General features: G+C 40.1%; 1 protein-coding gene across 11 annotated transcripts in view; it reads right to left on the reverse strand.

Annotated features, from left to right (window-relative positions):
• LOC123021716 (E3 ubiquitin-protein ligase MARCHF7-like) overlaps nucleotides 1-12,452 on the reverse strand; it is a 27,944-nt gene extending 15,492 nt beyond the window's left edge. For 5 of the 11 annotated variants that reach the window (XM_044426752.1, XM_044426750.1, XM_044426749.1 and 2 more), the window contains exons 1-3: nucleotides 11,856-12,451; nucleotides 5,328-5,490; nucleotides 1,551-1,709 (exon numbers count right to left, since the gene is read on the reverse strand). In XM_044426752.1, coding sequence (XP_044282687.1) covers nucleotides 1,551-1,709; nucleotides 5,328-5,480 — 312 coding nt within the window. In that variant the 5' untranslated portion in view covers nucleotides 5,481-5,490; nucleotides 11,856-12,451. Of the gene's footprint in view, nucleotides 1-1,550; nucleotides 1,710-5,327; nucleotides 5,491-11,749 lie in introns of all 11 variants that reach the window. The other 6 variants (XM_044426754.1, XM_044426753.1, XM_044426746.1 and 3 more) reach the window with 5 other exon arrangements.
• Nucleotides 12,453-12,898: the final 446 nt, after the last annotated feature.

A 12,898-nucleotide genomic window follows, 5' to 3' on the forward strand; every position in this document is an offset into this window, starting at 1 on the left:
GTGTGGAATGGGCTTCCACAAGAGGTCGTTGAGGCCCCATCGGTGAGAGTGTTCAAAGATAGGCTAGACATGCACATGGCGGGCATGTCGTGAGTGGAGCTGGCTGGAGCCGGGGGTCAGACTAGATGGCCTGGGAGACCCCTTCTGACTCACTCTATTTCTATGTTTCTATGTTACCCAAATACAACTGTCTGGGGACAGATCAATTATGCATAAGAGAACACAGCTAGCACAAAATACCCATCCACAAGAGATTAGTTACATAATCCTAAGTACAGATCCAACATCATCAAGTGTCCTAGTCAGGCATTCTCCTACATGGCATTCCCACAAAGGGAAGGGCCCCATTCCCCCTGACAGCTATGTACTAGGAAACATGTTTACAAAGGGGTGGCCATGCTATGCATGGGGCCTCCCATGATGACATGGAACTCTGACTATGCATGCCTCCATTTCACAGTAGTCTATGCACAGGCTCTCCATCAATATAAAAAGGCATGCAATTGAAATAATTGCATTAGGCGGTAAACCTGAGTAAAGTTGATCTCCCTATGTGCTGTAAACTTCACTTTGAACATTTAGTGGAAGAAGACTGAAGGTGAACATTCTTCCACTAAATGTTTCTGAACCTCAGATTTTGAGTATTAAGTAAATTCTTCTCCCGTTCTTTGTACACTCCATAGCCAACTACAGGTATATGTAAATACTGCATGATACTAAGAAACATGAACATAATCATAGATAAAGCCTATCCTTACCACAAGTTGAGGAATTTATCTTCTAATGTAAAATCCAGTGCATCTAGCTAAAAATTCTAACTTTTTCCATAAAAGCACAGACACAGAATGGGAAGCATAACCATAGACAACTTTTCATGACTACCTCTTTTAGCTGAGGCCAGGGAAGAACTTCCTGGACTTATCCCATGGATTCTGGCATCCATTTCACTGCTTCTGCCTATTTCCAGCTAACATTTGATGTTCTAGTCCTCTTCCTCTTATAGTCTTAAGATCTTATGTGGCCTGAGTGGAATCATTAAAATATTATCATAAGCGGATGCTACCTCCATTACAAATAAATAAGTAAATATTGTTTAAAATTGCATTTGAGTGAACAATGTGGTTTTGTCCGCCCATGGTGAAGTTGCAAAATTATTTGTAGATATCATGTTGTGTAGACAAGTTTTCCACTGTTTAAAAATTACAGTGTATTTGTGTCCCTCCACACAGGAACACCAACAACCTATTAGTATAAACACTGCAGGGCAAAAATAGTAAGATAAAAGTTAAACTTGGATGAGGAAATCCACATTGGAAAAGCATGAATCCTCACAGATATTTTTCTAGTGTATTTTTTTCTGGAAATATCCCAGACACATTTCTTCAATCCCTCTGTACCTTTTAACACAAATCTTGACTATTGATGCTGCTTACATGTTTCTTTGAAATGTGATTATGAGAAATTAATTTAACATCAAAATATTAAGCAGCTAGTTATAACTTTAAAAGTATTTTAGGTGACCCTTTAGGAGACAACTTAACAGCTCTTACCAATCTGTTTCTGCTTCCCAAAAATCTTCCAGACCATGGACGATCAAGTGTTCCTGAGTAACGAGTTGGAGATGAAGCTGGAAGCTTCCATGGGCTTTCATATACTTCACTTTCTCCAATTGCCCAGTCTCTGCTGGAACTATGCAACCGGCTAGATTCCTACAAAGCAAGATATTTATTTCAGCCTTCTGTTCAAGTCATTATACCTTACAATTAAGTCTAATAAGCAACATTTGCTACATTTAATCTAAAACATCAAAATGTTAAAGAGATTTATATTCTTGGACTGCTACCAAAATATTACAGAGCTTATTTTCTTATTTATGCACTATCAAAATCAAGAAATATGACATTTTTCTACCTGTTAGAATGGGCATTCTAGATACAGATATAGCATTATCTTAAAAAGTTGATAAGAAATGGTCACCATAGAAAGAACTCTGCTTTCATTCACCTATGTCTCAAGTAAGATCAGAGCTATACAAAGAATGGAGAGAAATGCAGACATTTTGCTCAGGAAGTAAGGACTTCTTCCCTTGCAGTAGTGCCCTATGTTAGCAAGACTAGAAATGATATGTAGCAAGGAGGGGGAGAAATAAGAGCTGGACCATCTCTAAGATCATTAGTTCTTTAACATCTTAATTTTCTATTAGGGCAGAATTCATCCTTCTTAATTGAAGAATTTATCATCAAGGTAACTACTGGTCATGGCCTGTTTAAATATACTAGGTATGTTTACACTCAGCAACACATATAAACAGTGTTACTGCTACCTGCAATGTTAGCTGCCAGGGATCTGTGACTGGGAATGCAATGATGCACCTGAGACTTAAAGCAGTAACCAACAGGGGCATTCTACATTCAAATAGTAATAGCAGCGCTCCACTGAATCATTCAGCCGTACATATTATGCCAGTAGAACACACTGCAGTATCTGATGATCCACACTCATAAAAGTGGTTGCACTCATCTAATTTTAGTTGGATTCTCTCCTTCTGCATAGTTCAGCATCTAGTTTACACAAATAAAATTCAGTATTATGGAACAAGTAATATCAATATAGCCAACAACATGTTTAAAATGGACTTGAGGAACAGTTTGTTGGGAAAATGAAGATTCTAAAAGAATTATCTTTCATAATGATATTTTAAAAATTTGCAAAAGATTTTTGCAAGTGAGGAATCCAATACAGCAATAATAGCTACGAATCTTCCTTTGTTCCTTGTATTTTGGCATTTCTGAAGCCTTCAAATAGAAGATAGTAAAAGGAGAAGCTCTGCCTGATTCGTAATTCATATAGCTCAGTCTTGTTATTTCTTGTATTCAGAACAAATATTCTCAGCTATTCTACCCATTTAAATTTTATAGTTTCTCATTCAGTTACTCAGCAGTTTAACAGTTCTAATCTGCTTTTCTACATCATTTGAAGGTCCCAAGGGCAGTTATTATAAAGCATTATTTTGTTTTCTATGAGTCTGTGGAAAAATGTCAACACAGTAAGTATCATAAGACAGATGGCAGATAATGTAAGGAACCCTTATATAAACCTAGCTCCCATAGCACTATCAGTCTGTAAATTCCAGGCCAAACTCATTTGCTCATTTGATAGTTGCTTTTGACCCGGGTAACCTTACAAATTTTGGGATCAACATGCCTGAGAAACTTTATCTCGCTATCTTAGCACATATACCAATGAGCTATATCCCTTGCGCCTGTTCAGAACACTGATGTCTAGCAACAGAACATTACCCCTGTAACCTGTAGGTTTTGGAATTATCTGACCACTGCTCTCTGTAGGAAACATAAAAACTTTCTATTTCTACTTATATTTGGCCATAATTTCTAATGATTGATGTTATTTCTATTTTCTTCTTTAAGCACTTTGTGAAAATGGATGTAAATGTTTATATACACATTTAATTTTGAGCTACAACAATATTACTAAGACCTCAATTCTTATTCCTGCTTACTGTTAAGAACCACTGAGCTCACCAAATTGCATATATTAGGAGGGCAGCCCAAGTTAAAGAATCTTCTAAGTAAACTTTATCCAGTATTCCAGCTATTGAATGAATGCAATCCATTTTACAAGCAGCACATGTAAGGCATTCTTACATACATTTCAACAGAAAAAATGCCTACTTATATAATCTACTGCAATTGTACTGAGAAAAGCAGCAGAGAGAAGAGTTACAAATCCCTTCCAAATCATTTCATAGGTCAGTCTTACAGAGTGGTACCAAAGCTAAAAGTAGCTACATGAAGTATATCTATTTTTAGATACTTAATTCTGCTAAACGTCCAAAAACGCAAGCTAGCACACAACACACTTGGTTCTCTCAGTGAGGCCCTGTATACCTCTTCAATAGAAACCATTAGAAACCATTCCTTCTAAGACAATGCTTCTACACTACATAATCTTCATAAAACTAACATAGCTTGACACCGAGAAACTTGACAGAAGAGAAAGTACTGAACGGAGCACACAAACAAGAGCTAAGGAAAAATGCCAAAGTTGCAGAAATTACACAATTATATACACTATTATCAAAGATCAAACATGCACTACAGTACTGCATTTGCTCCACAGAAAGTCTACTATTGGGAGTACATCCATAATTATTGTAAGTATGTGAGAAAAGAAGAGGAAGAAAAAGAGCCTGTACATGGTAGGAATGTAATGGCCAGAGGTGTTACACTGCACACAAGAGATGCACTGCATCTCTCAGTGGAGGCTGGATAATCCAGCATTGGGGAGACAAGAGAAGCAATGCTGCAATCATACTAAAATGCAGCACTTTTTAGAATGCAAGCAAATGATGGCCAATTAGAATGCGAGCAAATTGGAATGCGAGCAAATGATGGCCATTCTGGAAGGGGCTAGGTAAGACTGCCACATGGCACAAACAACATAAAAGTTAGAGGCAGAAGGAAAGAGGTTTTCCCCTTTCCCCAAAGTCAGGTGGTTTGAAGTCCCATTCACTTTGCCTCTGATAATTCACTGAGAACTGAAATAATTTCTAGTTGCAAAGCCTTGTCTCAGAGGGATGGATACATGCATTTAGCAGCTGCAGAAGCAAACCTCACCTCCCTGTACTCCTACGTTGTGCTTTCTACTAGCTGGAACCACTGGGAGTGGGAGAGGAGGTAGCTGGAGAGATGACAGGATGGCTCGTTATCATGGCCTCTCCTCCCCTGAAACACCCGTCTTATCCCCCTCTCCATGATTGCATTCCTAACCTCAGAGGCCGGCTGGCATGATTCGGCCCGCAACAGCTGTGCGGGGGTGGGGGAGGGACAGAGTTCCAATTCCCAACTCTAAGGTTAGAGCACTGTTTCCATCCTGTGATATGAAAATCCAAACTAGCCTATAGCCCCTAACATATTTACTTTTTTCAGAGCAAGAAGGTAGAAGCGTTCATGACCAATTTATCTTCATTTAACTACTACTAAAATTAGACTGCATTAAAAGAAAATAATATTAAAAAAGGGAACTAAGGAGCAATTTACATCTGTAATTCACAACAATGAAATGTATCCTATGGAAGTTTAAGCCGCACTTATTCAAGTGGCAGAACTGGGAGTTGTAGGGCTTTTTTCTCTCTAAATGTACACAAGACCACTCCCTTAATAATGCAATTTCTCATAAACTACTTAAGGGAGAATGATAGGGGGAAGAAAAGAAGATAAACATTATTCTGCATGTTTGATATAACCAAGCTGACACTTAGAAGCTGAAGATGGATGCAGCATATACGACTGCAAACATAAATTTACCTGGCATCCAGATTCCGGTCTCAATGAAGACTCTCTCATATGATATGAGTCAGTTATGTTGGTTCCTCCACTTCCAGTTCCTGTCCTAACACTTCGAGAACTGGATGGCTGAACAGATACCCGCCGTGGAATTCTTGACGGTTTTGATTCCATTTTCTATATACTGTGAAACAAATATTCAGATTTTCCAATCAGATGAAAAAATGCCAGTGTACATGGGACCCTAGCATGCTAACATTTCCACCAAGCGGCAAGAAAATATAGTTTCAATGAGATATTGATGCAGGCACATGCGAATTCTTCTTTGTTACATCAGCATCACTAAAATGATGCCAAGTTCCACTTTTCTATTTTTAAAAGTATATTCTTGCCTCTTTGTTCCTATTACTCCTTACCCTTGACTTTTTGGAAGTTGCAAGTTATGCTTCTATGACTGCACACAGATTCAGTCAAGAGAGAAAAAAAGTTTTATCAGGCAGCCTTCCCTAAGTTGAACATACTGTGTTGCTGCATAACCAGTTCCTTCCTTTTTCTAGCTTCAGAATGTTTCTCATTCTTGCATTTTCCGTACCTACATAACATTCATTTCAATGGCTATGGCATAATGTTGTTTTATTAAATGATATATTTATTATCACAGTGTATGGAGGTGAAATCATGGGATCAGATGTTCCTAAATATACCAAAATGACTTCCTTTCCCCTTAAAAGATAAACTGGTTAGTGTAAGTTACATGAGAATGACAGAAAGGGCAAGGAAAGAGCCACTATGTCAGAAAAATATAGTGTACTCAAAGTTTCACATTAAAAATGGTTAAGGTTACTTTGTTAAAAGTTTTTAGTTCAGTCTGTGCATTTATCAGGCATTCAACACACTGTGATTTGCTGTAAGAAATTCCCAAATACAGTGTTTTTCTTTTAAGGTTTCCTTCTGCAAAAATCCAGATTTAAACTTTTTCCATCTACGTTAACTTTGAACTGGGATACTTATATCTTACCATATCTTTTCAGTGCTGCCACTAAAAAAAAGTGTATGCCTTTGTCCTTTTTTTGTTTTGTTCCTGTCCTGCCACTGACATCATCTATCAAAGGTAGATACCTTGAGGCATATTAGTTTACAATCCCATCTTTTTTCATGCTAGATAATGCTGATAGGAGTTGGGGACTTCCACATTTTGCTCTACAAGTTGCCCACTAACACACTGCAGAAGTAACCTATTCAAGAATATTACATCTACCCATTTCACTGAAATTAGTAGCAGAGTACTTCAAGCACTAAGTGATCTGCAAAGTTCTTTAAGGGCAGAATGTTACGCATATTCAAACAGAAAAAAATCCTACAGAACAGTTCCCTTGTCAACCAAGAAAGTCTGAGAATGCAGAGAGTTGTAGAATTATTTTCCACCTAAGCATGTATAGGAATGCAACTCATGTATACCTGAAAGCATCGTTAGAAGTACACTGTCCTTGATTTATTTTATTAACATTTGCACTGATTAGACAAATGCTATAGTTTAATCATCACATAAATCAAACTGATTATCACTGATAATTAACATTTAAAGAAAACCCATGTCTTTTAAAAGAACAGTCTGGTAAATCAGACTAAAGCCCTTGCAGGCCAGCATCCTGTTCCAACAGTAGCCAGCCCTGACTATTCATATGCAGCATGATGGCTATGCTGTCCACCTTGCCTCCAAAAAGCATACTGCTTCTCTCCATGGAGAATCCATTTTGCTATCACACCCCAGTGTCACTGAAAAACCAACCGTCTCTGAAGTTCATCTCATTTTTTAATGAGTCCTGACTGCTAACACAGTTTCCTGATGGACTCCTGTGTTGCCTTCCACCCCTTATTGAAATGGCCTTCTATTCTTGCCTCTGTTTACTTTTTTTTATCCATTACTGCTGACGTTTTCTTAAGAAACTTTCCTTTAACAGAGTTTACACCTGTCTTCATGCTATCTTAATGAATTCTAAGAAGAGCTTATTCGTGTGATCGCATAAATGCAGAGAGACTCATTCTTTTAAATGGTGCCTGATCATAAGGGTATGTCTTAATCAAGTTTCTTAAAAGACGTTCATTTAAATTATGAGAGCCAAGCAATGCTGAACATTGTACTAACTGTTTTATTTCCTTTCTGTAGAAATAAAAATCTAATGAGAAAAATACATTTGAATCATGATATATGTGGATAGAGTTGTAAAATGTTTCTACAGGGCAAAATTAACAAGTATCAACTTAAAAGGAAATCCTGCCGGCAATGTAATCATATCTGCATGCTGGAAATGTATAACTTGGGATCTCAGCAGCCTGCATTAACAAAGACCTGTTTGTATTTTTTTATCATATTTATATCCCAACTTTCTTCCTTTAAGGTACTCATAATCCTTACACAATCCTCCTCCTCCTCCCAATAACCCTAAGAGGTAAGTTAGGCTGCGAGTCAGTGACAGGCCCAAAGCCATCCAGTGAGCTTCACAGCTGAGCAGGGAGTAGAACCTAGATCTCCCAGATCCCAGTCTAACCTTTATGCTATACTAACTTTCATAAAGGTTTTTCAGAATCCAATTCAACATAGTGAATAAGGAGAAAGGGGAAGCAAGACTGAGTAGGTTTGTATGCCATGACAATCCACTGTGGGTGATAAGTCAGTGTGTTGTCATACTTTGCATATGTGGTCCACTTTCTGTAAGAGTACTTGTTTGAGGACAATATGCCGCCCTGACAATCTATGATTTGTTTTAGGGGTGAACCCACAATGGGCTGCTGTGTCATCCTAATCCAAGTGAGTGATGTGGGTTCTGGCAATTAGTAAGTAACCTGATCAGCAAGAGTGTCACTTTCCCCACTGTTCCTGCTGAGCTCACCCAGGCCTTCTCCAGTGGCCCAACTGACACAATGGAGCAACCATCACTATCCATGTCCCCTACTGCAACAAGACCTCATGGCATGCAGTCTCTTCCCCTTTTCTATTGGAGACTACCTTTTGCCATGTGACACATCAGCAGAGCTGTCACTGCTTCACCACTCTATTTTTTAAGTGCAAGACATTTCTACACATTTATTCACTTCTTTACTCATTACATTTTTTAGTCAAACTTGTGGAAGGACAGGTATGCAACAGATAACCTCCTTCATGGTTTTTGTTTTTGGTTAGACTTGTCTCCTTTCAGCATCCTTGTGCTTTTTCATATTTTCCTGACTCCTGCAAGCAGCCCATGAGCAGACTTCCTTTCAAAATGGGGATTTTGAAAAGGTAAATCAGGGTTGTTGTTTATGTGCCAAATGTATATGTCATTTGAAGGGGAGCCTGAATTTGACAGCTAGCTGCCTAAATTCCATGCTCCTGTTAAAGGGGTGAGTTGTGTTTTTCCATCTTCCTGAGCACCTACAATGTTGGGAAATAAAGATAAGTGCAAGGTCACTGGAAAGAGTTGCGTCCAACCCAAAAAACTGGAGGATCTCACCACAAATGGGATATCTACTTGTTAATTGCTTCCACAAGCAAAGATTACTCATGACTTTGCTTTCCTTTGACTGCTTACCCTTTTACAACTGTTAAGAGAATACAAATTTTAAAAAAGTATATTGATTTGCAGTCTTTCTAGGTCAATGCCCATAGTTTGACAACAGACACCTCCAGGACACTGTCCAGGGAAAGGCTTTCTACTTCTCACTCCTGCAAGTGCACACATGTGCAATTTCACAAGTCCAGCTTAAAAAAGCAAAAAGTGCAAAGAAAAAAGTACACTAGTGAGATTTCCTTCAATATATATCTTAAGACATTTTGGAAGAGCTGTTACTGGCTGTCACAAAAAGGAGGTTGGCTGTGGTGAATGAAAAAGTGCTTGCAATCATAGCAGGGAAAGGAAATTAAAAGTTCCCTGGGACACCAGCTAGAGAAGCAAGGGAAGAGGAATTGGGACAATTCACAGTGAATCTAATCACCTACCAGGCCTATTTTGGGTTGTTCTGTGAACAACCAAGCCATTACTGATTATGTGCAGAATGGGTTAGTATGATATGTGAACCTACTCACTGAGTTGCTGTTCCTTCATTTTCACCCAGTTATAAATTAGGGCATCTAAACAGAAACTAGACATTACACAGGAGACTTGTGTATCTGCCAGATTTGGGTATCCACCAAATTCACATACTGGCAGGAGGGTATTACAAGCGCAGTATGGACAAGAGATTGATGGCAAAAGAAGGGATGGCAGAGGATGAGGTGGCTAGATGGAGTCACTGAATCAGTTGGTGTGAGCTTAGCTGGACTCCGGAGGATGGTGGAGGACAGGAGAGCCTGGAGGAATGTCGTCCATGGGGTTGCAATGGGTTGGGCATGACTTTGGGACTAACAGAACATGGACAAGAGAACCAGAATCCACTATCCACTATTTTCCTCCTTCCAACTATTTTGTTCCACTATTTTCCTCCAATAAGACAGCACAACTGGGACAAAATCATAGAACCAGAACTCAACAGGAAAAATCAGCAAGGGAGACAGAGTTTGAAGAAAAGTGTTATTTTCTTCCCTCTTCTCGATTCACTTTTCTATAAACAGCACAAGTTGATCATGTTGTTCATTTCTCATAGTTGCAGGAAAAGGATATAATAAGCAGACTTGAAATAGGTACAGCACTACTGCAGCAAATTGAAGGAGGAGCTTATCTACAATAAGGCTGCCATGGGTGAAGGCTATAAAAACTTTCCTTCCTTTTCAGCATTTGTGTCCCAAAAGTTGTTGCAACACCAAACAATAGCAAGGATTTAGACCTAATTGCAACACATATTACCCAGTACTGAAAACATTTAAGTAAGCAGTGTTCTTCCTTTGGGACAAATCTGTACATCTGTTTTCTCCCTACTTTTGTCATTATCTTATCCAGAAATGAAGGGGCAATTTTGAGGTCCTCACCAGAATGAATGTGAATGTCCTCTTACGGAGGAGAGATAGCAGTCATGTACACACATACTGTATTTAAAGTTTTTCAACAGCTGTGACAAAAGAAGTTTGGCTATATAGTTGGGCGCAAATTTAGCTGATCTAGGATAATGGAAACACTTTAATTAAGCCACTGCACACACATTTGGGAAACAATTATTCTCTTCTTTCCCATGACAAACCCTACCATACCCATTTGCCACATTTGTCATTACTCTAACACACTTAATGAGAGTATTCCTTGAAAGTAAACTAGTTTCTCACATATTAGAATTAGCAATTAACCAGTAAGATAGCATCCTTTTTATCTTTAGGAATGGAAGAGTTATGCCAAACTTCAGTTATGATTCAGTGTGGGCTAAAGAGCTTATAATATAAAATTCTAATTAGGTGAGCAAAGAGGGAAAAGAAATGGAGCAATGAGATGTTCCACTTCTAAGTGGAACAAGGAGATTTCCATTAGCTTGTGACAAAAATGAAGCAGCTCCAAAATGTGTGTCATGCTGCCTCTCAAGACAGAGAATAACTGAGGAGGAGGAAGTCATCAACATTATATAGGATGGCTCAATCAAAACATGTTTTAGATTGATGTGATTGATATAAACATGATTGATATAAATAATCTACAATATACACTGGCAAGAGCTCATGACAGGCAAGGGACACAGCAGACTGTTCTTCAGATGATTCTAGAATACAGCTCCCAGCACACCTAGATATTGATCATGCTAACTGAAGATGATGAAAGTTAAAGTCCACACTTTCAGAGAACAACAACAAAGTACACACTTTCAGAGGCTACCAGCTGATCCGGGCTCCAACTCAGCCTTGCAGCATACTGGGTGGAATAACAATTTTCTCAGTCTAACGTAAGAAAAGGGCATAGCCCAGTGGCTGAGCACCTACTTTGCATACAGAAAGTACCAGGTTCAACCCTGGACACCCTTGGGTTGGGGAAATTTCTACATGAAACTCAGGGGAGCTGCTGCCAATCAGTGTCAACAGTACTGAGCTTGACAGACCTATGGTCTGACTCAGTATAAAGCAACTTCCTGTATTCCTAATCTATGTGAGCAAACTAAGAAACATGCTACCCTCCTTGATGTTTTTTAAAGTGACAAATAAAAATTAAAATATCTAATGTAGTAGAGTAGTAAAACAGGATGTATTTTCTCGCATACTCTCTCATTTCCTTTCATACTCTTTCTAGCCAACCTCCTTGACTGAGTACATAAAAGGTGTGTGGATAAGGAGAAATCTGAGAGATATTATTTTACAGCTATGGCGCCAAACTGCTCGACAAGGAGCTGTTTGCAAAGTCGGGTCTGTTTCTCAGAGCCTTGCCAGTGGAAAGGAAAAGGAAACTGGGCCAAGGGCTTCAGCTGAGTGAGACTGAGACACACAAATACACACACACACACACACACACACGAGAACAAGATGGAGACTCCAGCTTCAAAACTGTGACACTTGCCTCCAGCACCGACAGCCACTCCGAGGCAGCGCCGCCACCCGCACCCGCATATGCCCGCTCGCCTCCCTCTCCCTGCCCAAGACAGCACACGAGACACAACCGTTACCCGCCGCAGTGCCGCCTGACCGCCCCACCACTCTCCGTTTGTGCTTCCTCCTCCAGCTGCTGCCCGAGCTGACAATGGCGGCCGCTTAGTGCTGGAGCAATGGGCGGGGCGAGAGCCACCCAGGCCGCCTGCCAATCACCGCGCAGCCAACGGACGAGACTCGCCACGAGCAGCCGCTCCACAACCAACTCTCGCGAGACCGGCGACCACCCGTCCCAGACTGTTATCTTGAGTCTATCTGAGGGTGTCGCTGTGCTAAATTCCCGCCCGGGGGTTGCCGGGAAGGCGGAAGGTTAAAGGACCGCCTGGTGCGATTCCCACTTTCGCCCTTGGTGCTCCTGAGCGGTGACGTGCGGCGCTTGCTGGCTTTGCGCAGCTCCTAGCCTTGATGGTCCAATCTAAAAGAAAGCAGAAAAGTGTTCCTGACGTCTTTGGCTGGGACTTGCGGAGAATCAAGTTGCTAAAACTCAAGAGCCCACGTCGGCGGATCAGAATTCACATCTGAGGCTGAAACCGAGGGAGACATTGGGGAAGATCTGATTTCAGTGTCCCCGTTGGATCAGTAGTAGTAAAGCAACCACACACCTCTCTCCACTAATGTCACGATAGTTAGAGCTGGAATCCTGTGCCCACTTTATAGGGGATAAAAGTGGAACTGGACTTCTGAGAAACCCCAAGAGACTGAGTGTATTAACTTCCCAGTCAGCCAAGACAAAGTGCTTTCTCGGTCTGCTGTCCTCAATACGTGTTCGACCAGAACATGCTGGCTGTGAGTTTCCCAGAAGTCAACTGTATCTGGGGCTCACAGTTAACGCTACGTTCGCACTAGAGAGAGGTTTCCATGACTAATATATGTCTGCCTATAACATACATCTGAATCTGTCCCAGTCCAACAGCTCCCAGAGTCCTTTTAAAGGGACTAGGACCAAAGGACTCAGCTACCAAAATATTTATTTATTTATTTGGAATTTTTGTATGCCGTCCTATTCGCATAAGCCTCAGAATGGCTTCCAACATTATAAATACATATATATAAATACATG

The sequence above is a fragment of the Varanus komodoensis genome, unplaced genomic scaffold (assembly GCF_004798865.1).
Source record: "Varanus komodoensis strain SLA01 unplaced genomic scaffold, ASM479886v1 scaffold177, whole genome shotgun sequence".
Classification (NCBI taxonomy): domain Eukaryota; kingdom Metazoa; phylum Chordata; class Lepidosauria; order Squamata; family Varanidae; genus Varanus; species Varanus komodoensis.